This window comes from Megascapheus bottae, chromosome 10 (genome assembly GCF_031878675.1).
Source record: "Megascapheus bottae isolate mThoBot1 chromosome 10, mThoBot2.hap1, whole genome shotgun sequence".
Classification (NCBI taxonomy): domain Eukaryota; kingdom Metazoa; phylum Chordata; class Mammalia; order Rodentia; family Geomyidae; genus Megascapheus; species Megascapheus bottae.
Window position 1 is genome coordinate 42,137,756 of NC_143518.1, and position 24,860 is coordinate 42,162,615.

The following is a 24,860-nucleotide window of genomic DNA, read 5'->3' on the forward strand; positions in this document are numbered from 1 at the left end:
TAAGGAGGCTGAGATCTGAGGATCATGGTTTGATGCCAGCCAGGAAGGAAAGCCCACGAGACCTTTATCTCTAATTAACCAACAAAAGGTCAGAAGTGAACTTGTGGCTCAAATGGGAGAGCACAAGCTTTGAGCAAAAAAACTCAGGGACAAGGGACAGTACCCATGTCCTGAATTCAAGCTCCAGGACCAGCATTTTTTTTTTTTTTTTTAAAGCTCCAGGACAGCACCTAGCATTCAGGCCCCAAGTTCAAATTCCAGGACTGGCATCAAAAATAAATCAGTATCATCAGTTTTCTTTTCTTTTCTTTTTTGTGCTGGCTTGTTTTTGCTTGTTTGTTTTTGCCAGTCTTGGCGCTTGACCTCAGGGCTGGACACTGTCCTTGAGCTTTCTCAAGGATAGTCCTCTACCACTTGGGCCACAGCACCACTTTCTGCTTTTTCTGTGTATGTGGTATTGAAGAATTGAACCCAGGGCTTCATGCATGCTAGCCAAGCACTCTACTTTTGGCTTTTGGTGGTAAACTGGAGACAAGAATCTCCAAGACTTTTCCCCCTAGAATGGCTTCAAATTGCAATTCTCAGATCTCAGCCTCCTGAATAGTTAGGATTACTGGTATACATCACCAGTACCCAACTACTTTCCAATTTTTAAAAGACACATGATTACTTATATAGTGGTTAAATATACATTTCTCTTAATTTTTTTTTGCCATGTTTGGGTTCAAACATAGGGCATCTGAATCTTGACTACTTAGCTATATTTCCATCTCCACTGGAAATTATTTGTAAGTGGATTACATCTATTTTGCACATCTGAAGATTCTTCATCTCTGCTATCAAGTTGAGTTCTGATCACTTAAATTTTTCCAATGACAAATGAGGTAGGTACTGGATAACCAATGTATATACACACTTAACAGTAGGTATTCAGTAAATGTAGTTTTAATAATCCATAACTAAAATAATCTTAAATTAAGCCAGGAAATGACAAAAATATAAGCAGGAGATAAAATTTCCCCAAATAATAAACACTAATTCAAGTTAAGATCATAGGAGGTATGGAGCCATAAATTCTGTGCTTCAATGCACTTTGCTTCCAATGTCTATTAACTAACCTGGAGTTTAGTCAACATGCCAGGGCTTTCTGATGGAGGCCCAGGAATCACCTCTGGCTCCTCTTCTACCTCCTCAAAACGGGGTATTCGTCGTTTCTTTACTCCTGATGATTCCTTGGAGATTTCAGAGTCATCACCAAACACCTCCTAAGGGAGTCCAAAATGAAAGAAGAGTTGTATCCCTCCCCATGGGGAGAAGAAAAGAATCATCCTAACATGTACCAGCACTTTAAGGCTTTTCCCAGGGGAATATGATGCAATCTTGCAAATAACTACTTGCAGGAAATAGGGCTTTCTAGACTTGCCACCAAGTGGACCGTTTCACTCAACTTCATCAGTCTCCTACTCCAGTAGGACTTCTTATAGGTGTTCTTATAAGAACGTCCTATCTCAACATCATTGCAAAGCCACTGCCCACATTTCTTAACTTTTCCACAACCCCTTCCAAATCCTGCCTAAAACTCACCTCCTCCAGGAACTTTTCCTCATTATAAACTCATCCCATTCTGATCAAACTTCTGCTTCACATCCTCTTTAAAAGCTTGGTTCATATTAGGCTAAATTACACTGTTGATAGTCTGTTTGCTAAGTGTTAGGTCTTTCAATGGTAGTAATGTTATTCTAACTAGAGACTATTTTTATTTATTTATTTAGTGCTAGTGCTGGGGCTTGAACTCAAGGCTTGGGCACTGTCCCTGAGCTTTTGGACTCAAGGCTAGCACTCTACCACTTGAGCCACAGCTCCATTACTAACATTTTGCTGGTTAATTGGAAGTAAAAGTCTTACCGGCTTTCCTGCTCGGGCTGGCTTCAAACTGTGATCCTCAGATCTCAGCCTCCTGAGTAGCTAGGATTACAGGTATGAGCCATGGCGCCCAGCTCCAACTAGACTCTAAACGTTTCCAGGACAGGGGCTTTCTCTTTCTTTTTTAGTATTCCCCAATAACAGTTTGTTCTTATCATATAATGGGAACTCAAATATGTTGACTAATTTGCAAGATGAATTTAATAGGACCAAGAGTGGCCAACTGAAGGGACAACGGGAAAAAGCAAATGTACACACCGGTGGTAGGCTTTGGGTGACATCCCCTCTTCACTAGGAGGGCTCGTGTTTTGCAAGGACATATCCTCGGCCAGGGGCGAGCGCTTCCTGGAACTCCTACAGTTCAAGAAAAAGGACTCTCCCATAATATATTGTGTGGAGTGGGGACTTGAATGGACCAAAAATGGGACCCATATCCCACAACTATCTAGATTCCTCCTTTAAAAAGCTACTTTTATTAATCCCACCCAATGTAGTCACTTCATTTAGAGCATGGCATCAGCACTTTCACAGTGTCATACCCTACCATAACGTAATTCTCACTGCATGTATCAGTCTGTATATACTGTGGGATTAAATATAACAGAATTCACTAAAAATCTGAAACTTTATAATCCATCTTAACATTTACATAAAACTGCTATTTTGTAATTTGTGACTGTATTTTATTGCATTCTCAACTTTGTATATTGCAAATTCTCTTAAGGCAAGGGACTATTGCTTAAAAACAGAAGGCATAGAGATTTCTATTTTTCTTGGTTCTATAGCCAGGCCAGGGGACCAAGCAGACCTTTATTATCCAATTTTTGTGTCACAGGAAAAGTAATGGGATAGCCAACATACAAAAAGACTTGGATAGGAGTCACAGAAACATTTTGTAGGAGAAAGAAGAGGGAAATGACACAGAGAAATTGGCTAGGTTAGGGAAATTAGATAAGATCAGCTAATCTAGTAATAATTAAAAAGGCCATGATTAATCAGGAACTACAGAATAAAATATAGTAAAAAAAAGGGATACTGCTGATTCTTTTAGGTACCCCACTAATGGGACCACATGACCCACAGTATGCTACATAACAGGCTCTCAACACATAATAAATATAATTGGTATTAGGTATTCTATCTATAAGTACATTGCAGACATATCTCTATGAAAGAACATCAATAAGCACTACAGTCAAGTAGCAGTGGAGTCACATTCTGAAGCACCTTATTAGGCTTCAAGTAAATCAAAGGCATCACATTTTAGGTGCAACAAATTCATAGGAAGTAGAAATAGAAGATAGAGACCTGGGAAAACATGAAAATCCAAACTCCTGGCTATATATAAAAAAATGGCATAGCTGTCAATTATTTCTTAGAAATATTTCAAATGAACTTAGGTAATTCATTGTTACAAAATAGTGATAACTTCATCTTTTCGACTTTAATACCGAAGGACCTCTTTTTAACATTAGGTATGCTACTAATGAATATCCAAGTGTCGGCCCAGGAAGGGCAGCAATTTTATCATTCAAATATTCTTGAGCTCATTAGATGGTAAACTGTAACCTACCTTTAGCTCTCGTTTTCTGCTCCTGTCACTGCTGGACTTGGAATGCCTAGAACTTCGGCCTTCCTCTACAGCCTCAAACAATTTGTCCACAAATCGGAGAGTAGAATCATCAAGGAAAGGTTTCAGATGGTCTGACAGAGAGAGAGAGGGAAAAAAAAGGAGTGGTAAAATTGAAAAGGCAATAAAATATATTAGACATGTAAAGTCACGTAACCATAGGAAGGAGAGATGTAATTTTAATGTTCTTAAATTGTGCTATACAGAATGACCATGTGGCACATGTAATAATCGAGCTACATGCCTAACATGTACAAGGCATGAAGCACCAAACAAAACCACACAAAAACAACAAAGTATACACAGCCACAAAAACTCAAGATAATCATTCAATCACTCTAGACTTTTCTCAAATAGCAAATTGTACAATACAATTGTTGGTCATGGGGTTTGAACTCTGGGTCTGGGCAATGTCCCTGAGCTCTTCAGTTCAAGGTTACCGTCCTACCCCTGAGACTGGCCATTGTCCCTGAGCTCTTCAGCAAGACTACCACCTTACTGCTTGAGCCACAGCCCCACTTCCCATTTTCTAGTGATTAATTGGACATAAGAGTCTCTCTGACTTTAGTGCCCAGGCTGGCTTTAAACCACGATCCTCAGATCTCAGTCTCCCGAGTAGCTAGGATTACAGGTATGAGCCATCACTCCCAGCTAATAGAACCTTTATAATGAATTTCATAGAGATTTCTACATAAACCTGGTCCAGTGGCTCACATCTATAATCTTGACTACTCAAGTAGGCTGAGATCTGAGGATCCTGATTCAAAGCCAACCCAGCCCATGAGACTCTTACCTCCAATTAACCATTAGAAAATTGGAACTGGCACTGTGACTCAAGTGGTAGAATGCTAGCTTGAGCTGAAGAGGTCAGGGACAGAGCCCAGGTCCAGAGTTCAAGCCCCACAAATGATAAGAAAAAAAAAGACAAGACTGATTGTATATAGAGACTCCCTTCTTGAATACTTCTTTGTTAAACACATCATTTGAAAAATGATGAAAAAAAAAACAATGCAAAAAAAAACTTTAATAAAAAAATCATAAAAAGTATTAAAAAAAGACAAGACTTCCATGTAATGTCAATCTGAATTTCTGAATATCCAAATTTGACATATATATATGTGTGTATATATATGTATATATATTTTTATTTTTATTTATTTATTTATTTATTTTTTGCCAGTCCTGGGATTGAGTTCAGGGACTGAGCACTGTCCTTGGATTTATTAAGGGTAGAGCTCTACCACTTGAGCCACAGCACCCACTTCCAACTTCTTTTCTATGTGTGCAGTACTGAGAAATCAAACTTGGGTCTTTGTGCATGTTGACTTCAGTATTAAATCTAATTCAGGCAACTTAGCATGATGGCAAAAAGGAGTCAGCCTGAGATTCAAAATGTGACAAAGAACAGAACTAGAATGACACAAAATAAGAGAAAAACTAATTATTGTGCTGGGAGTGTGGCCTAGTGGTAGAGTGCCTGCCCAACATACATGAATCCCTGGGTTCGATTCCTCAGTACCACATACACAGAAAGAGCCAGAAGTGATGCTGTGGCTCAAGTGACAGAGCTCTAGTCTTGAGCAAAAAGTCCATGGATAAAACCCAAAGACAGTGGCTCAGGCCCTGAGTTCAAGACCCAGGACTGGCAAAACAAAAAAAGAAAAACAAATAGTGTCGATGGACAGTGCCCAGACCCTGAGTGCAAGTCCCAAGACTGGCAAAAAACAAAACAAACAAAAAAACAACCTCAAGTTATTTAACCTACTTTCATTGTAATACAAGATACAAAAAGAAGTATGACATGCTCCTAGTAGGAAGGATTTAGGCAAGTTCAAAGTAATGTTTAGGGGTTATTCAGTATACAAAATCAAGAGTCAGAGAGGTACATACCAGCTGCCTTCTTCTTGTCCATGCCCTTCCCCACACAGTTTAACGCTGCTGTGACCACGGTGGGCTCTGAGAAACCCAGTACTCTCTTTACTGTCTTTTCTATCCATGGTTTCAGCTCATCCAGCTCCCTCTTAGAGAGTGCCATTTTTCAGGAAAAGGAGAACAGTAGCTCAAATGGGACTCAATACACCTTAAAAGAAACTAGGAAAGAGTTGAGTTAGAAAATACAAAAACAAAACAAAACAAAACCCAAATCAAACAAAAAAACTCAATGGGATCTAGGACCACAGTTAGTATATCAGGAATTCAGGAATACCTTCTCAACTTGACCTTGTTAACGTCAATTCTAAGGCAAACTTCTCCACTTCATCTGAAAACAAATATGTTCTCTAAAAACTGCTTCCAAGCAGAGGAAAATAAGGCCTATTTTTTTTTTTTTTTTTTTTTGTAGACAGGGTCTAACTATGCAACCCTATACACTCTAACTCTTGATCCTCCTGCCTCTGCCCTGGTTGCTAGAGTTACTGGTTTTCACCCCATGCACAGCTCCATTTGACTTTTAGTGTTAACTCTGTAAGTACCAATGGCATCTGAGGAATAGAATCTGGGGAAATACTAGTTTAAGAAATGAGTTCTACCTGGGTGCGGTGGCTCACGCCTGTAATCCTAGCTACTCAGGAGGCTGATATCTGAGGATCATGGTTCAAAGCCAGCCTGGGCACTAAAGAACTCATGAGGGGGCTGGGAGTTTGGCCTAGTGATAGAGTGCTTGCCTAGCATGCATGAAGACCCAGGTTCGATTCCTCAGTACCACATACATAGAAAAAGCTGGAAGTGGTGCTGAGGCTCAAGTGGTAGAGCTCTAACCTTGAGAAAGTCCAAGGACAGTGCTCAGGCCCTGAGCTAAAGTCCAAGACTGGCAAAAAAAAAAAAAAAAAAAAGAACTCATGAAACTCTTATCTCCAACTAATCACTAGAAAATGGGAAGTGGGGCTGTGGCTCAAGGGGTAGGGTGGTAGCCTCAAGCTGAAGAGCTCAGGAACAGTGCCCAGGCCTGGAGTTCAAGCCCCACAATCAACCAAAAGAAAAAAAAATGAGTTCTAGCTTCTTTTTGATCCTCTCATATTAAAGGAGAATGGCAAAATTTTAACAATAAAACAGGTCTTAAGGACTAGGGTTATACCTCAACGGTAGACTGTGTGCTCAGTATGAACAAGATAGTTCCATCCCCAGCACTGCATAAATTAACTAAAAAAGCCCTGTCAGAGATTAGTTTTTCTCTTCCTTCTTATTCTAGGCAGGTATTAACACTAATCTAACCTTGACCTGTGAGTTTCCCTTCTCCTAAGGGATGCCTACACTAGTCATCCTGTACTAAATCTTATAACCTTGAGAATATTCTGTCACATTCTCTATAGGTTCATTCAAGGCCATGGGAATTCTACACACAGGTTATGCTACATATTTTACTGAGTCTCTTGTCAGCTGACTCAATCAAGAAAAAACCCTAAACTTAAAAAAAAAAAAAAAAGCGGGGCATGGCAGCCCATGCCTGTAATCCTAGCTATTCAGGAGGCTGAGAGGATCTGAGGATCAAGGATCAGAGCCAGCCTGGGCACAAAAGGACCTGAGACTCATCTCCAATTAACTTCTAAGAAATGGGAAGTGGGGCTTGGCTCAAGAAGTAGGGTGGTAACCTTCAGCTGAAGAGCTCAGGGACAACACCCAGGCTGAGTTCCATGACCCATGAACCCCCCCCCCCCCCCAAAAAAATTCCACAACTGGGTGCTGGTGACTCACACCTGTGATCCAGCAAATTCAGGAGGCTCAGATCCAAGGATCACTGTTCAAACCAGTCAAGCAAATTGATAACACTCTTACCTACAAGTTACAAAAAAGCTAGAAGTGAAGTTGTGGATAGAGGGTTAGCTTTGATCAAAGCTAGTTTAGGATAACACTCAGGTTCTGAGTTCAAATCCCAGGACTAGTACGTGCTCTCTCTGTCAGTCACGGGGCTTGAACTCTGGGACGGGGGCACTGCTCCAGTTTTCTAGTGGTTAACTGCAGATAAGAGTCTCATGGACTGGCTTTGAACTGTGATCCTCCTATCTCAGCCTTCTGAGTAGCTAGGATTACAGGTGTGAGCTACCTAATGCACCGACTCTCAACTCTCCTCTCTCTCTCTCTCTCTCTCTCTCTCTCTCTCTCCCTCCCTTCTTCCCCCCCCAACATTTATTTTGGCTCTTTCCATTTTCTCTTTTATTCTTCTAGCTTTATGAGCTTGGAAAACAATTTTTTATTTTTTACATAATGGTTGTATGATAGCCAATAAACTACTGACCTCAATTTACAAGCTAACCTCTACTTAATATTGCCAGACATCATAGTAGATCTGGGTATCAAATGTTCAAAATGCGTTAATACATTTTTTTTTCTCCTAAAAGATGTGGTCTGATTAACTTCTACCTTCTTGGCAAGTTACTTCCTAGAAGATCTGTTGTCAAATAGTGGATTTAACTTGGTATAGCTAAATAAATCTGGCAGATTGAACTCATGAAATTATGATGGAAAGATTTTGCACCTCAGTGACACGTGGTATGGATGATCTGTGGTGGTTGTTATCGTATCACACAATATGGCAGTATAGTCTATCAATTTCTACATATCCAATTTACATTGCTAAAAAAGCATATATAAGCACCACAAAGAGTGTAGAACACAGCACTATAGAATGCACAAAAAAAGCTCACTCAACAGGGTAATGAGCATACCATTTACAAGCCCTCAGGTGACTTAATTCCTCAGAGCTTCAGTCTATTCATCTTAGGAAATGAGGACATCTGTCTTATCTACATTACAGTTCAATATTTAAGTAACTCCTAAATGTCAAGAAGAGTGCTTCCCAGGCGCTGAGAATACACACAGCAGTAACACAGAACAGACAAGAATCCTCACCTTAATAATGAGGCTTAATTTCCACTAGAATTCAATCACATGCTAGAAAAGTGGAAGCACTCTGAAACTCACAACAATACAAGAAGTACCACGATTATCAGCTGGAAAGCGTGCCTAAGTACTGTCATGCTACATGTACTCAAGGTTGACCCAATCCTCTGCAAAAAGATGTGTAACATAAAAAAAATCAATGAACCAAAAAGAAAAAAAAAGTTGCAAACAGTAACCAGCTTCGCCCCTTGTCGAATCCTCGTCAGTACTGTGCGGCGGAGGGGAGCCGGGGCATCCAAGGCAGACAGCTTTCCCTGAATGAGCAGGTAGCAGAAGGGAGTCCTCGCCGCGGGATCCCTAATGCTTCCTAGCTACAACCCGCGACTCCCCGGAGCGCCCACCTTCCCATCCCGTACTCTTTCCACTCGCCCCTGACACCCCACGAAGTCCTCCCCCCATGCCCCACCCTGTCCCCTTCCCGCCCCCGCCCTTAGCTTCATTCTCACCGCTCCTCCTGCAGAGCCGCGGACTTCGCTCGGCCTCCTCCCCGCGGAACCCTCCCGCCTGGGTGCCTGCTTTGGATTGACCCCGGGTCCCGGCTGCTCAGACCGAAGGATAACCCTCCTGGGCCCGGGGACTCTACTCACCTCACAAACTTCAGCCCCTGAGACGGAGCCCGAACGTTACACCGGAACCGGAAACCTTCAGACCGCCCTACGGCCGACCGTCGCGACCGCCACCGTCGCGCCACGCCGCGGTCCCTAACACGTGATCTGGGAAGGCCGGGCCGCCGAATCGCGCAGCCGCAGTTAACACTTTGCCTGCATCCCGGCGCACGCGTGCGGCGTGTTGCATCGTTCCTCCTCCCCCTCCCCGCTGGTTGCGGGCTGCAGGTTTTCCCAGCTAAATCTAATAACTAGGTTAGTTCAAAGTCACGGTCGCCTGCAACAGAAATCGGGCAGTGACAAGAAAAAGTGCGCAGGGCTAGAGGCAGAGCCCAGGTCCAGGTGTAGGGTGATAGCCTTGAGCTGAAGAGCTCAGGGACAGCTCCCAAGCCCAGGGTTCAAGCCCCAAGACCTACACATACAAAAAAAAAATATGTTTATGCAGGCCCTACTTTATCCATAAGTATGGTACTTATGAAAAAATGAAATTAAGATTGAAGGTAAGTACCTTCAATCCCAGAATTCAATGGGCTACGGCAGGAGGTTGTCTAATGTGAGGCCAGTGAGGAACCTGGGCTATGACTACAGAACACGAATGTCCCCCACCCAAAAAAAAAAAAAGCCACTGTTATTCCACAAAAGGGCAATGTTTGAATAGTATTTTTTTAATTTTTTTTTTATGCAGTAACTAATGACAAGTTTAGTCTCTATCCTAGAGCAACAAGGTGAGCATCAATGTCTGCTTCTGTGAGAACACTGAATTTAGGATTTTCAACTGTAACTACTCTTATCCTCTATCTCTGAAGGTTTGAAGTCAATTGCTAGAACTATAGACAAGCATGTAATTGTAGTTTCAATCATCTGTTCAAATGTCCAGTCAAATTTCTTCTTCACTTTTTTTTCAAGGAAGCTGGATGACTCAGTTTAACTCCTGGTGCAGTAGCTTTAAACTCACAGTCATAGCCTGCAGGGTCACACTTGTACACCTGGGGCCTTGTTCATCTATACCAATTAAAATCATACAGCAACCAAGTGGTCTCATTTGAGCATCTTGTGTGTAGACTTAAGAAACATTAGCAATTCTTTTACATAGCATGCCCATGGGAATCTCACAGCCATACTTGTCTTTCCAATTAGCTGCCTCATAGCGTGCCCTCTGAACCCGGGGTAAGCTGTCAGCTGTCATCCCCGTCATTATACAACCAATGTTTTCAGTTATCTTGAACCAATGAGTCACTGTGCTGGAATCCAATCACTTGTCAGGTACTTTCTTCTCTGTGACAATTACTGCAGTCTTTCCCTCTGACAGATACTGATGTTAGGCCACCTTGGTTAATGGTCTTAAAAGCTTATTCTACTTGGTAGAGCCGGCTCATGGGTGAAAAAGTGGTAATGTGGTGGCCAAAACCATCACTGGAACCACAGGACATATTGGTCCACCACTACTTACTGCCCAAACCTCCAGCTCCAGCCTTCTAAGACACTCCCTGAATACTATTTTGTCAGTCATGGGGCTTGAACTTAGGGCTCAGGCCCTGACCCTAAACTTTTATGTTCAAAGCTAGTGCTTTACCACTTTGAGCCACAGTGCCACTACTGGTTTTCTTGTGGTTAATTGGAGATGAGTCTCAGACTTTTCTACCTAGGTTGGCTTCAAACCACTATCCTCAGATCTCAGCTTCCTAAGTAGCTAGGATTAGAAGTGTGAGCTTGAACATAACTTTAAATGTAAAGTCTAGCTAACTACTGTTTCATGTTGAGATTGCTGCACCCTGAGTTACAGATGGGCGGTCATCCTCATTTCATCTTTCAGAAAGATGGTACCATGGGTGGGGAGTTTGGTCTAATGGTAGAGTACTTGCATAGCATGCATGAAGACCATGGTTCGAGTCTTGGTAATCATATACATGGAAAAAAAGCCAGAAATGGCTCTAGCCTTGGGAAAGCCCAAGGACAGTGCTCAGGGCCTGAGTTCAAACCCCAGGAGGACTGGCACAAAAAAAAAAAAAAAACAACAAAAAAAAAAACTGGCACGGTGGCTCACACCTTAATCCTAGCTACTCAGGAGGCTGAGATCTGAGGATCAAGGTTCAAAGCCACCCAGGGCACAAAAGAACCTGAAACTCTTATCTCCAATTAACCTCTAGAAAATGGGAAGTGGGGCTTAGTACAAGGGTTGGGTGGTAGCCTTGAGCTGAAGATCTCAGGGACAAGGCCCAAGACCAGGTGTAGGGTGGTAGCCTGGAGCTGAAGAGCACAGGGACAGCACCCAGGCCTTGTTTAAGCCCCATGACCCACGAAAGAAAGAAAGAAAGAAAGAAAGAAAGAAAGAAAGAAAGAAAGAAAGAAAGAAAGAAAGAAAGAAAGGAAGAAAGAAAGGAAGAAAGGAAGAAAGAGAGAGATGGTACCAATTCTCCTAAGCCTGGCAGCATAGCTGTCTAGGGACCAAGAGCAAAGGAAGCAAACCTGAGGAGAGAAAGCAGGGCACCTAGTTTTCTCACAGGGGTGGTAGTGCTTGCTTAGCATGTGTAGCATGTAAGAACCCTTGGGTTCGATTCCTTGGTACTATGTACACAGAAAAAGCCAAAAGTGGTGCTGTGGCTCAAGTGGTAGCCTTGAGAAAGCTCATGGACAGTGCCAAGGCCCATAATTCAAGCCCCAGGACTGACAAAAAAAAAAAAAAAATACGAAAGCCCACCATACTCAGGTGTTGTCTGCTGGAAAGCGGTGATGTGGTAGCACTTTCCACTTTAGCACCACTTCTCAAACTCTAGCAGGCTTGGTAGAATAAATTGCTTTACCTCAATCCTAATTTCCAATTCAGAAGACCTAACTTCCTAAAATTGTATTCAAACAAGTTCTTCTATGATACTGATGCTACTGATCTAAAGACACTGAGAACCACTGCTCTAGGGTATTTCTGGCTGGTGTCCTCTTTGTCTTAACTCCCATCATTCATCTATTGCTTTACAACCATTTACTTTATTATTTCTTCTCTGTTAGCTTTCCTTTTGCCTTCTTTAGGAAAACTAAAAGAGAGACCCAAAACAGGACTGAACATTGTTAGATTCATCTTGAAGATTCCTTTGAACAAGGATCCCAGCACTCTAGTCTGGTGGCTTAGTATTTTAGAACACACACACACACACACACAATTGTATATCTATAGATATACAATTTTAAATTGGTGGATGTATGGTAGATAAATGGCAGATTTATCTCACTAAATTTTGGAAGTTTTCCTCATGCCTTCTAGGCTTAAGAAGGTTGTAATAGTCCTAAAAGTGACTGATTTAATTGTTTAAGTGAACAATTCTGTGTCATTACATACACTCATGCTTTTGTACAGCCATCACTGTCATCCATCCTCAGACCTTTTCCTTTTCATTAACTAAAGTTCTGTATCCACTGAACATTTACTTCCACCCTCCGCCTCCCTAGCCCTAAGCAAGCACCTTTCTATTCTAAGACTACTTCTTAATCAAAATGATTAGTGTTGATTAATGGGATCATTTCTACACATTCATGTCTTCTTGCATATACATGATGGAGTTTATTGTAGAGAAAGGTAACAAAAAGTGAGGTTGAAGAAAAAGGGATGGAGGCACCAGCTAGATGTGGGCTTTCTACCCATAGGCCTCAGCAGCCCTGCCATGGATCAGCCCTATTCTTTCGCATCAAAAAGTTGATTTTTCGAGCCATTTCCATGTTGTAAATCCTCCTGCAGGTCTCATAGCTTTCCCGCTGTCGCTGGCGACAAGGCTTCTCATAATATCGCCGTCGCTTAATATCCTCAGTGAGCCCATCCATTGTGAGGATTCTGTGTAGAGAAAGACAGGCAATGAAGTTAAAAGCTCAGCTCATGCAGGGCGCGGTACCTCACACCTATAATCCTAGCTACTCAGGAGGCTGAGATCTGAGAATTGAGGTACAAAACCAGCCTGGGCACTAAAGACTGAGAGACCCTTATCTCCAATTAACCACTAGAAAAGTACAAGTGGAACTGCGGCTCAGGACAGGGTGGAATCCTTGAGCTGGTGACAATGCCGGGGCCCAGAGTCCAAGTCCCCTTCCGCCCACAAAGCTTGGCTCATTATGATTTCTTCCCAGTTTCACAAACAGAAACTCAATCATTCCAAACAATCAGTGTTTGTACAAATTAATATATGCAAAGGTGGCAATAGATATTAATTGCCTATTTACATGGGTCTCAGTAAGAATTGGTGAGGAAAATAAGCAATTACATGGGATCTTACTTTTTTTTGTTTTTTTTTGGCCAGTCCTGGGCTTGAGCTCAGGGCCTGAGCCCTATCTTTGGACTTTCTCAAGGCTAGAGCTCTACCACTTGAGCCTCAGCACCATTTCCAGCTTTTTTTTTTTCTATGTATGCGGTACCGAGGAATCGAACCCAGGTCTTTGTGCACTAGGCCAAACTCCCGGCCCTGAGGGATCTTACTCTTGAAGAAGTTTCTCTACTATAACACACCCGAGGGATACTACACACTCTCACAGGAACACTAACTTCCTATGGCAGTAATGCTCAATCAAGGAGGCATTTCAGAAACACCAAATGGGACTAGCCATTTGTAATTTTTTAAAAAGTGCTGGGTGCTGGTGGCTCACACCTGTAATCCTAGCCTCTCAGGAGACTGACTCTAGCCTTGAGTAAAAAAGCTCAGGGATAGTAACCAGACCCAGTTCAAGCCCCATCACTGACAAAAACGAAAGTCATTAGAACTGATTCCAAGTCAGGTGTGATATTCTATGCCTTGCCTGTAATCTTTGCACTCTTAACACTTGAGGCAGAGCTCTACTTCTGTTTTTTTGGTGGTTAACTGAAGAGTCTTACGGACTTTTCTACCTGGACTAGCATTGAACCTCAATCCTCAGATCTCAGCTTCTCAGTAGCTAGGATTACAGACATTGAGCCACTGGCACCTGGTCCCTTTTTAATTAATTTATTTATTGCCAATCCTGGGCTTGAGCTCAGGGTCTGAGCACTGTCCTTGGACTTTCTCAAGGCTAGAGCTCTACCACTTGAGCTTCAGTACCACTTCCAGCTTTTTTCTATGTATGTGGTACTGAGGAATTGAACCCGGGTCTTCGTGCATGCTAGGCTAGCACTCTACCATTAGGCCAAACTCCTGGCCCCCCTTTTAATTTATTTAATTTAATTTTTAAGACAGGGCTCCACTAAGTTACTCAGGCATACTTGAACTTGTGAACCTCTTGTTTCACCTACAGAGTATCAGGATTTATAGACACGTATCTAATTGTATCAATTCTTTTTTTCTCTTTCTTTTTTTTTTTGCCAGTCATAGGGCTTTAACTCAGGGTCTGAACAATGTCCTTGGGCTTTCCTCAAAGCTAGAGTTCTACCACTTGAGCCACAGCACCACTTTCAGCTTTTTCTATGTATGTGGTACCAAGGAGTCAAACCTGGGTCTTTGTGCATGCTAGGCAAGCACTCTACCACTAGGTCAAACTCCCGGTCATCTCATGGACTTTCTTGCCTGGGCCAGCTCTGAACCATAATCCTCAGCTCTCAGCCTTCTGAGCAGCTAGGATTACAGGCATGAGCTATTAGCACCCATCTTCTTATTTTTTTCTTCACTTTCTGCCCATAATCAGGTTGAACTCAAGGCCTCATACTCTTCTTGGGCTGGTACCTTATCACCTGAGCTGTTCCTCTGGTATAGCATTTTGCTGACTAGATGAACTGGTGATGGAGTAAGCCTCTATTTTTTTGCCCACATTGGCTTTGAATCTCAGTCCTTCTGATCTTGGCTTCTGGAGTAGATAAGAGTTTCATGTGTGAGCTTACACTAAGGATGAAATTACATTTTCCACTGAGGACTAATTATGAATCATCTATTTCTGTGAATGATTTGTTTTGTTTTGGAATCAGTGGTAGCCTGCATCTCCCTCTCCACCTGAGTTCAAGTCCCATGACAGACAAAAAACAAAAACAACAGCCTCATAGGCTAGAGACATGGCCCAAGTGGTACAGTACTGCTTAGCAAGTCCAAAGCCTGAGTTCAACTCCAGCACTATGAAAGTCTCACCTATCAGTTTTCCATGTGCCACGTGGTCTGATCATATGCTGCCTATACTTTGAACACACCCACAGATTTTTTTTTTTTTGAGCCAGTCTTGGAGCTTGAACTCAGGGCCTATGCATTGTCCCTGAGTCCCATTGTACTTAATGCTACTACTCTACCACTTGAGCCACAGCACCACTTCTGGCTTTTTCTGAGTAGCTTATTGGATATAGAAGCCTCTTTGGGAGCTGGGCACGGTGGCTCACTCCTGTAATCCTAGCTACTCAGGAGGCTGAGATCTGAAGACTGCAATTCAAAGCCAGCATGGGCACTAAAGACCGTAAGACTCTTATCTTCAATTAATCACTAGAAAATGGGAAGTGGGGCTGTGGCTCAAATGGCAGAGCACCAGCCTTGAGTAAAGTGCGCAAGGATAGTGCCCAGGCCTTGAGTTCAAGCCCCACATTTGGCAAAAACAACAGTTCTATTAATATTACCCTCAATGTCTATGAAATTGGTCTTTCTTGCTTATCCAATTCCTTGCAATGCAGCTTTTCACAAGGAATTAACTTCCCCAGTTCAAACTCTTTGTTCTAATTGAGCTAAGATAGTGTGCCTATTCTATATCCAACCTAATCCCAAGGCTCCTTATTAACTTGTCATCATTTGGTTCTGAGGAAGTTAAGGAGCCCTCTGGGTTACCCTCCATTCATGGCACTGTTTACATGGCCCTGTTCCTGTCCGCCTGGTCTTTTTGTTACATGCAAAAAGTAAGTCACAAACACAACTGGAGATTAGGGGTTTGAGACATAGTTATTATAATTGGAAGGAAATAAAAACAAGAAAAACCATAAGCTATTTCTGCACAGTGGGAAACTCCATTCATTGCTGCTGCTGTACTACGAAGTCCAAGATTGGTCATGAATTTGTAAAGAACTGGGCTTCAGGTAAATTACAAATGTGAACAAGCATGGAAAACACTGTCCTTCTGGCTCCTCCCCCAGTCTCTTACTATTTAACAAAAAAAATGAGAGGTTAGCACTGGGGCTAACCCAACACACACAAGGCCATGGGTTAAATCTCCATCCACAACTCCTACCTCGTCCCCACCCACCCGCACCACTACCACCACCACCACCACACACACACACACACACACACACACACACACACACACACACACACACAAGGACATAGCTTGAGTGGTAGTACTAGTCTTTTGTATAAGATCAGGTATGCCCTGGCCCACTTAAAGAATAATTTGTAGCATACTAGGGAGTTATATTTGTATTTATATTTGGCAAGGAAATGGGAAACAGAATTGCTATCAATTCCCAAAAGCAGGAGAAGCAAATCAGTGCAAGTTTTTAGGTTTTTTTTTTTTTTTTTTTAGAAATATAGTCATATTAGCTGGGTGCTGGTGACTCACACCTAGAATCTTAGCTACTGGGAAGGCTAAGGTTGTCCCTCCCCACCCCCCCCACCTCAGTCTTGGGGCTTGAACTCAGGGCCTGAGCACTGTCCTTGGGCTTTCTCAAGGCTAGAGCTCTACCAATTGAGCCACAGCACCACTTTCAGCTTTTTCTATGTATGTGGTATTGAAGAATAGAACCCAGGCCTTTGTGCATGCTAGGCAAGCACTCTACCACTAGGCCAAACTCCCGGCCCCCTCCATGAGATTTTTATCTCCAGTAAACTACCAAGAAGCTGGAAGTGAAGCTGTAGCTCAAGGGGTAGTATTAGCCTTGAGCTGGTCTGGGGGGGGGGGGGGGGGAAGTTCTAGTATCTCAGTCTATGAAAAGTAAACTTTTTCCCTCACTTTATTCACTGTTATCTTTCCTGATTCTGACTGTAAACCTCCATTCTGGTTCTATGATTTCTTTAACCTTTGCCAGAGGACCTCAATTCTGATGTACAATGAAGCCATCTAGAGTTTTTAGAAGATATTGATGACCTAGCTATGACTGTTCAGTGATTAACCTTGTCTAGAGTCAGGCTATGCACTGAAACTGTTTTAAAATTTTCCAGATGACTCTTATGTAGAGCCATGATTGAGAATAAGAGACCCAGACACTGCTTGATAACCTATTGTTTCTAATCACCTCTATCTCTACAGAAAACAACTGGTTTCATTGCCAAGTTTATTCTGCACAAATTACAATACTGTAAGAGAAAGACTGCTATAAAAGCACAGAGCTGAAGCATTTAACTTGGATTTGAGAATGAGATAGTATCATGAAGGCTTCCTACTGCAATTATTTAAAATCTGAAAGGTTAGTAGGTTGCCCTATTTCCACTCTTTTTCTACACCAATTATTGCTCTAAAACATAAATCAGATCACAGAGAACACTATAAGCCTGATTCCCAGACTTATTCCAATATCTCCCCGGGAATCCTGAAAACTTCTACATCACACAGTAGATCTTAAATCACAAAGTACAAAGGAAGAAAAAGGGATGTAGCAAGTTCCTTCCTTTTTTTCCTTCTTTTTTATTGCCAGTCCTGGGGCTTGAACTCAGGGGCTGGGCACTGCCCCTGGACTTCTTTTGCTCAAGTCCACCATATGAGCCACAGCACCACTTCTGGCTTTTTCTGTTTATGTGGTACTGAAGAATCAAACCTTAACTTCATGCACGTTAAGCACTAAGCCACATTCCCAGCCCCTCCTTCTTTCTTTCCTTCCTTTTCTCTTTCTTTCTCTTCCTTCCTTTCCTTTCCTTTCTTCCTCTCCCAGGGGACCTCTCCCCCCGACTTCCTCCAATGCGCAAATTTGAGCACCATTAGTATAAACTCCAGCCAGACCAGTTCAGGCTGGAAAGTTAGTGAAACTCTTATTTCCAATTAACCACCAACAAGCTAGAAGCAGTGCAGTGGCTTAAGTGGTTGAGTGCTAGTCTTGAGCAAAAAGGCTCAAGGGCAGTGCCCAGATCCTGAGTCCAAGGCCCAGAACAGGCACCGAAATAAATAAATAAATAAATAATCACCTAGGAAGAGCCTATTGGAATGACAATTTAAAATTAGAATGAAAGGAATCACAAGGCAAAGTCTAAAACTCAAAATACTCCATCTGAATTTAAATACACCAACAGTCTATTAGTTTCCAAAGAGTATTTAAAAGAGACTTGGTCATTTTACCAAGTAAATTCCTATGCTGTGAAACAAAAAAAGTGAAGGAAAAAAAATAAATGAACTTAAGGATAGAGGAAGAGGGAGAAAAGGCATTAATGACAGAGTTGGAAAAGTGTTCCCAAGGGGATTTAACTACCAAACACACAGACCAAATAAGTACCAGGGGTTCCATTTCCCTGTACCATTTAGTCACCCTAAAAATCATAGATTAACTTCAAGTGAGTCCCTAAAGTCATCCAAAAATGGATGCAAGGGGCCAGTAGTTTGGCCTAATGGTAGAGTGCTTGCCCAGCATGCACAAAGACCCAGGTTCTATTCCTCTGTACCACATACATAGAAAAAGCTGGAAGTGGTGCTGTGGCTCAAGTGGTAGAGCTCTAGTCTTGAGAAAGCTCAAGGGCTCAAGGACAGTACTCAGGCCCTGAGTTAAAGCCCCAGGACTGGCAAAGAAAAAAAAAAAAGGATACAAAAGAGTTTTGTAGAACTCAAGAACAGGGGGTTATACAGTTCAGTGTTCAGTGATAGAGCACTTAGGCCAGAATGTACAGGTCTTGAGTTCAATTCCTACCTATGAGGGGGAAAAAAAAAGTAAACAGTGTTTATAACTATGCTTCTGCTTCAAAGGTAGTTCAAGGACTGGCAGGCCAGGAACACAGTGTAAACAGATCGGTCTAGAGTTCTGGTGCCTGGCAACCTAACATGAAGGAGAAACCAGCTGCCAGTTTTAGTGAAATTCAACTGATTATGTAAAAGGTTGCCAAGCTGCCTGGAGAGGGAAGCCGGGGGTGGCAGACTCACATGTCTTTATATCCAAACTACGTCAGGACTAATGTGTGCACAAGGACTCAATGAGCCCAGAAGCTGGCCCACCAGGAATAAAGGGGGTCAGCCAGGCATGCTGCCAGGGTGCCTGCCTTCCTTTCCTTGTTTGGTTGCCAGCCAATTAACACAAGGCTTCCTAACAACCCATACTCTCTATCTCCTCATCTCAGGGCAGCAATGAGGGCCCCTGGTTACATAACAGGCATTTTGTGGCATCTCATTGGGAGACACAGGCTGTTTCCTTTATAAGACTCCCTCTATGTGCCAAACATGGTGAAGGTTTTACCTGTCTTTTTTTACTAACTCTCCTACCTGTTGTAATTAGAGCACAGAACAAGCAACATACATATAGAAATATATTGTGGGTCATGGGGCTTGAACTCTGGGCCTAGGCACTGTCCCTGAGCTCTTCAACTCAAGACTACCTACTACCCCTTGAGCCTCAGCCCCACTTCTAGTGGCTAATTGGAGATCAGAGTCTCACATTCTCCAGTGCCTAGGGTGGCTTTGAACCATGATCCTCAGATCTCAGCCTCTGAGTAGCTAGGATTACAGGCATGAGCCATAGCACCTGGCTTCAGTTTCTTTTTTTTTTTTTAATGTAACCTTTTCCCCCGACACCCTACAACTCCCTTGGTCTGGTGTTTTTATCCCTAAAGTAAGAAAAACTACTTTATGCTTGCTTGCTTTTTTCTTTTTTTTTCTTTCTTTTTTTTTTTTTTTTTTTTGTGCCAGTACAGGGCTTGAAGTAAGGGCCTTGGCACCTTTCCTGAGTTTTTTTTTACTCCGATAGAGGGCTTAGGCTAGCACTCTATCACTTAAGCCACAGCACCATTTTCAGCTTTTTGTATTTCTGTGGTACTGAGAAATCAAACCCAGGGTTTTGTGGGTGTCAGGCAAGCACTGTACGACTAAGTGACATTCTTAGCCCAAGTTACACTTTAACTTTATGCTTCTTAACCAGAACACTGAACAGAGTACCAAGCATTTGACACATTTAAAACATCAGCATGGACCATCCACCATTCCCCTCTGTCCACCTCTCTTTTTCTGGTACTGGGGATAAAGCTCAGGGCCTTGGCATTAACTATTCTATCTTTCTATCACTGAGCTCCATACCCTCTCCTAGTGCACAAAGAAGCCAGGTGCCAGGGCATGCCTATAATCCTGCCTACTCAGCAGAGTGCAGGATCTGAGAATGGCAATTCAAAACCAACCTGGAGCAGGAAATATGTGATACTCTTATCTCTGGTCAACCACCAAAAAATGCTGGAAGTGGAGCTGTGGCTCAAGTGGTAGAGTGATAGGTGTGAGCATAAAATTTCAGGAACGGTGCTTAGGCCCTGAGTTCAAGCCTCAGGATCAGCACAAAACACTCAAGACTCCTGAGTAGCTAGGATTATAAGCATGAGCTACCTGTGCTGGGCTATGAACGCTAGCATTTTACAAGATTAGCAATAGGCTAAATAGATGAGGGCTTGCTTGCAAAGTATCATAATTTGTAAGAAAATTTTGGGGTTGGAGATGAGGCTCAGGTGGTAGACTGCCAGGCAAGGAGCAAAAGCATCCAATACCAAGTTTGAGTCCCAGTCTCAGAAAAAAAAAAAGAATGAGAATTTATTCCAGGCAGACGCAGAAGTGGATTGAGCAGACGGAATTTTATAACCTGGCCAACTCCATAAATATTACCTTAAGAAAGGACCCAGGAGAGAACAGGAAGAGAAGTCGGCAAAGGCTATTGCTCAGGCTCTGGTGCCCTCCAGGGATGTGGGTGTACAGTTCACCCAGGAGGAGTGGAAATGCCTGGCCCCTGTTCAGAGGACTTTGTATAGGAATGTGATGCTGGAAATTCCAACAACCTGCTTCCCTGAGGATCACTTCCTTGTACTTCCTTGCACAGATGCTCTGTGCATCTGCATTTTCCCATGTCTTCACAGAATTCTGAATCACTTGTCTGACACTGGAGCCCTGCTGTCTTGGAACTACAAAGCATCACAACATGCTTCTAGACTTTTAACTTCCTTCAGATGTCTGCCTACTTAATGAAATGTCACTGATGGTGACATTATGCATAAAGAGGTTAGCCTTACAGCAGACTTTAAAAGAAAAAAAGAAAATTCATTCCAATATTAGTAGTCAGAATAAATTTTATTATTTTCTCATTGTTTTTGTCTCTAGGCTACCTTAAGTAATTTGATAGTCAAGGATGATGAAAAGGAAAAATAGGGGGCTAGGAGTTTGGCCTAGTGGTAGTGTGCTTGCCTAGTATGCACAAAGACCCAGGTTCAATTCCCCGGGATCTATATACATAGACAAAAGCTGGAAGTAGTGCCATGGCACAAATGGTAAAGCTCTAGCCTTTTTTTTTTTTTATTTGCCAGTCCTGGGCTTGAGCTCAGGGCCTGAGCACTGTCCTTGGACTTTCTCAAGGCTAGAGCTCTACCACTTGAGCCTCAGCACCACTTCCGGCTTTTTTCTATGTATGTGGTACCGAGGAATCGAACCCGGGTCTTCATGCATGCTAGGCAAGCACTTTAACCACTAGGCCAAACTCCCGGCCCCAAGCTCTAGCCTTGAGAAAGCCCAAGCATAGTGCTCAGGCCTTAAGTTCAAGGCCCAGGACAGACCAAAAAAAAAAAAAAAAAAACCCCACACAATTAACAAATCATCCATAAAATAATACTAAGAAGGTAAAAATTTCAATACAATGACTTCCAAATTGGGGTAAGAGCTAACATATAATAATATGAACCAAACACTATTTTAGGTCTATCATGAGATAGGTATTATTAATAAACTCCATTTTACACATGAAGAAACTGAGGCAAAGAGACACAGTTTGCCTACCAGATATCAGGAGGCTTAATTAAGTGACAAAGCTAGAATCTGAATTAGGCAGTCTGCACTTTTTATTTGTTAACAGTAATAGGTTTTTTTTTTTTTTTTGGCCAGTTGTGGGGCTTGAACTCAGGGCTTGAGCACTGTCCTTAGGCTTTTCTCAAGGCTAGAGTTCTGGACCAGGAGTTTGGCCTAGTGGTAAGAGTGCTTGCCTAGCATGCACGAAGACCTAGGTTCTATTCCTTGATACCACATATATAGAAAAAAGCCGGAAATGTTGCTATGGCTGCAGTGGTAGAGCTCTAGCCTTGAGAAAGCCCAAGGACAGTGCTCAGGCCCCGAATTCAAGGCGTAGGACTGGCAAAAAAAAAAAAAAGAGTCTCAAAGCTAGAGTTCTACCACTTGAGCCATAGCACCACTTCCAGCCTTTTCTATGTATGTGGTACCAAGGAATCGGTCTTCATACATGGTCTCACTTTTTAAGTAGGCACTTTATCATTTGAGCCATGCGCCTGTTCCTTTTCGCTTATATTTTAAGTAGTATCGCCCATTGTTGCTCAAGCTGTCCTTAGACTGTGATCTTCCTTTTACCTGTGTGTTCCACAGCAGCTGGGAGGCCAGGCATGCACCACAACAATACATTTGTTTGCTGGGATGAAGTCTCCTTGCTTTTTGCCCAAACTGGCCTGGATCCACAATCTTTTCACCTATTCCTCCTGAGTAGCTAGGATTACAAGCATTCACTACCACATCCATCCTTCAAATAAAGATTTTTAATTGGAAAATAACTGCAATAGGGGTCTTTATTTCCTCTTCCTATCCCAAACAAAAACAAACAAACAAGAAATAATCTGGTAATATAAATACTGCTTGTCAGACTTGGCGGCATATACTATAATGCCAGCATGCATAGAGATGGAGTTAAGGTTACAAGTTCTAGGCCAAGGTGTATACTGAAAGGCTGGAGATGTAGTTTAGTGGTATACCACTTGCAAAACCCTGGATTAAATAGCTGAGAAATATACCCCACCTGGAGGGGGGAGGAAGGTGTGCTTTGTGCTCCATTACACCATTCAATAATTGTTTGACCAAAGAAATAGTTTAATGAGTAGGCTTCCGTTACTTGGGAAATAAATATACCACATCATTAAAAGCCTTAAAGCAGAAATCCAGATCATATAAGCTCTTAAGATCGCCTTCCTACTTAAAGTTCTTTGATAATTCAACTCAACAGTCTGTGTCTTCAATCACTGGCTCACACTGAAGTGAGACGATGATGAAAAAGGCAGGCTCCAAACCAAACCAAGCATCAGAATCCTTCCATTACCGCTGGTAAGGGAAGAAGGCTAAGGAACACTGAGCTTGAAAAATTAAGAGTGGTAAGACATAATTAGGGTTATCCTATACCTCACCGCATGGCATTCATACCCTTTCATACTGCTTCTCCAGCCAGCTTGCTTCTGTCTATATGTATGTTAGCATATGGGGTAAGATGCCTTGTAATCTAATTCCTTCCTATCTGTTTGTTTCTCCAAAAGCCCAATCAGAATTCATCTTTTTCCATTAACTTTTGTTTCACAGCAAACCATGTATTCTGTTTCTGCTTCTAGTACTCTACATTTTGATTACGACACTGGGCTGTATTATAAGTCTCAAATAGAATTCAGGGTTATTTTTTTTTTTAGAAAAGATTATGAATGCTCACGGAGTAAGTGTTACAAAGCTAAGTTTGTGGAAAACATTTTTTTTTCTTTTCTTTGTGCAAGTTCTGGGGCTTGACCTCTGGGCCTGGGTGGTGTCCCTGAGCTTTTTTTCACTCAAGGCTAGTGCTCTACCACTCGACCCAGGCCCTGAGTTCAAGCTCCAGGACCAACGTAAGAAAAAGAACAAAAGAAACTAAGGGGCTGAGGAAGTTGCAAGAGACTAAGCGCTGGTTTGAGAACAATCTATGCCAGGTGAAGAAGAAAACAAGCCAAGATACTTCTACGAGTTGGATCAGGTATGACTCAGTTTCTTTACCAGTTGGCTACCTGTTTAGCGTCCTGTATGCACCTTCCACGTTTCCCTCCTGTACCATCACAGTCCTGGCAATGAACTTCAGATGTTTTGCCATCACCTTGGATTTGTCTTCACGTTGCAAGACCTACATGATGATGCAGAGAAAACACAAAGGCCTGGTAAAGAAACACAGAGGAATACAAACTACTGATTATTTATCGGAACGTTATAATTTGTCATCTTGTAGGAAGTTCACACAAGTCATCTCACAGGTGAAATCACCTCCACTGGGACTGGAGGCGTGTCTCAATGATAGAGCACCAGCCCAGCAGAGCGTGGCCCTGAACGCAAACCCCAGTAAGTGCCAGGAAAAATAAAGAAAGAAAGAAAAGCTTCCCTCGTTCTCTGTTAGCACAAACCCTAGCATATGGAAGAAGTGAGATGGCAGCAGGTGTCACCGGCTGCTTGAGGGCTGGGGCCGCAGGGCGTCCCCACGCACCGCTCACCGCCCCGGGAAGCTTTGGGCTGCGAGCTGGGGAAGGGATCTGTCCGTCTTCAGGGAAGGGACAACGGCAGGCAAACTTACCGCCACTCACAACGCCCGCCTGACCTTCCCAGCCCGGCACCGGCCCTGCGTGTCGACGGCCCAGGACGCAGCGCACGGTCGACCCGAGCCCGTGCGCAGCCGGAAGCGGAAACTACGGAATCCCCTGCGCCGCGCGAAGGGTAAAGGACCCGACCACAGGCGGCGTCGTAACCATGGCAACGGCCTGGCCGGGTTTCAGGTTCGCGGCCAGTCCCCGGGTCGCTACTCTACACCACAATAAGCCACGTGCTCGTTGATTCCACTTCTCCACGTTCCTTTGGGCCTGATTCCATAACCCGAAGTCCGATTAGCAACTAAGTATTAATAGAGATTGAAGTGATTTCTTTTTCTGGAAGGACAAGGAAACCTGCCAAGCATACGTCCTGCCCCT

At 42.8% G+C, this 24,860-nt stretch overlaps 2 protein-coding genes and 1 pseudogene across 7 annotated transcripts in view; all 3 read right to left on the minus strand.

Annotated features, from left to right (window-relative positions):
* Positions 1-9,135, minus strand: part of Prpf3 (pre-mRNA processing factor 3) — a 29,676-nt gene extending 20,541 nt beyond the window's left edge. The window contains exons 1-5 of one of the 4 annotated variants that reach the window (XM_090341089.1): positions 9,037-9,076; positions 8,399-8,556; positions 5,444-5,644; positions 3,497-3,627; positions 1,119-1,265 (exon numbers count right to left, since the gene is read on the minus strand). In XM_090341089.1, coding sequence (XP_090197215.1) covers positions 1,119-1,265; positions 3,497-3,627; positions 5,444-5,588 — 423 coding nt within the window. In that variant the 5' untranslated portion in view covers positions 5,589-5,644; positions 8,399-8,556; positions 9,037-9,076. Of the gene's footprint in view, positions 1-1,118; positions 1,266-2,181; positions 2,278-3,496; positions 3,628-5,443; positions 5,645-8,398; positions 8,557-8,895; positions 8,992-9,036 lie in introns of those variants that run through there. The other 3 variants (XM_090341088.1, XM_090341090.1, XM_090341092.1) reach the window with 3 other exon arrangements.
* Positions 9,136-9,740: 605 nt separating this feature from the next.
* Positions 9,741-10,471, minus strand: LOC150058315 (proteasome subunit alpha type-6 pseudogene; annotated as a pseudogene).
* A 2,109-nt stretch (positions 10,472-12,580) lies between these two features.
* Positions 12,581-24,574, minus strand: Mrps21 (mitochondrial ribosomal protein S21). Of its 3 annotated transcripts, none has more exons than XM_090341095.1 (3): positions 24,470-24,574; positions 23,916-24,028; positions 12,581-12,874 (listed from the first exon to the last, which is right to left on the minus strand). In XM_090341095.1, exons 2-3 carry the CDS (start codon positions 23,996-23,998, stop codon positions 12,694-12,696), a joined length of 264 nt encoding a protein of 87 aa, XP_090197221.1. In that variant the 5' UTR covers positions 23,999-24,028; positions 24,470-24,574; the 3' UTR covers positions 12,581-12,693. The 3 variants fall into 3 exon arrangements, with proteins under 3 accessions (XP_090197221.1, XP_090197220.1, XP_090197219.1); XM_090341094.1 differs by having other exon boundaries at positions 23,916-24,059; XM_090341093.1 differs by having other exon boundaries at positions 24,466-24,574.
* Positions 24,575-24,860: the final 286 nt, after the last annotated feature.

Coding starts and splice junctions, on each gene's coding strand:
- Mrps21 (XM_090341095.1), bottom strand. CDS start 23,998: ATGGCAAAACATCTGAAGTTCATTGCCAGGACTGTGATGGTACAGGAG. Junction 12,875..23,915: donor GCATACAGGACGCTAAACAG/GTAGCCAACTGG, acceptor TTCTCTACACAG/AATCCTCACAATGGATGGGC.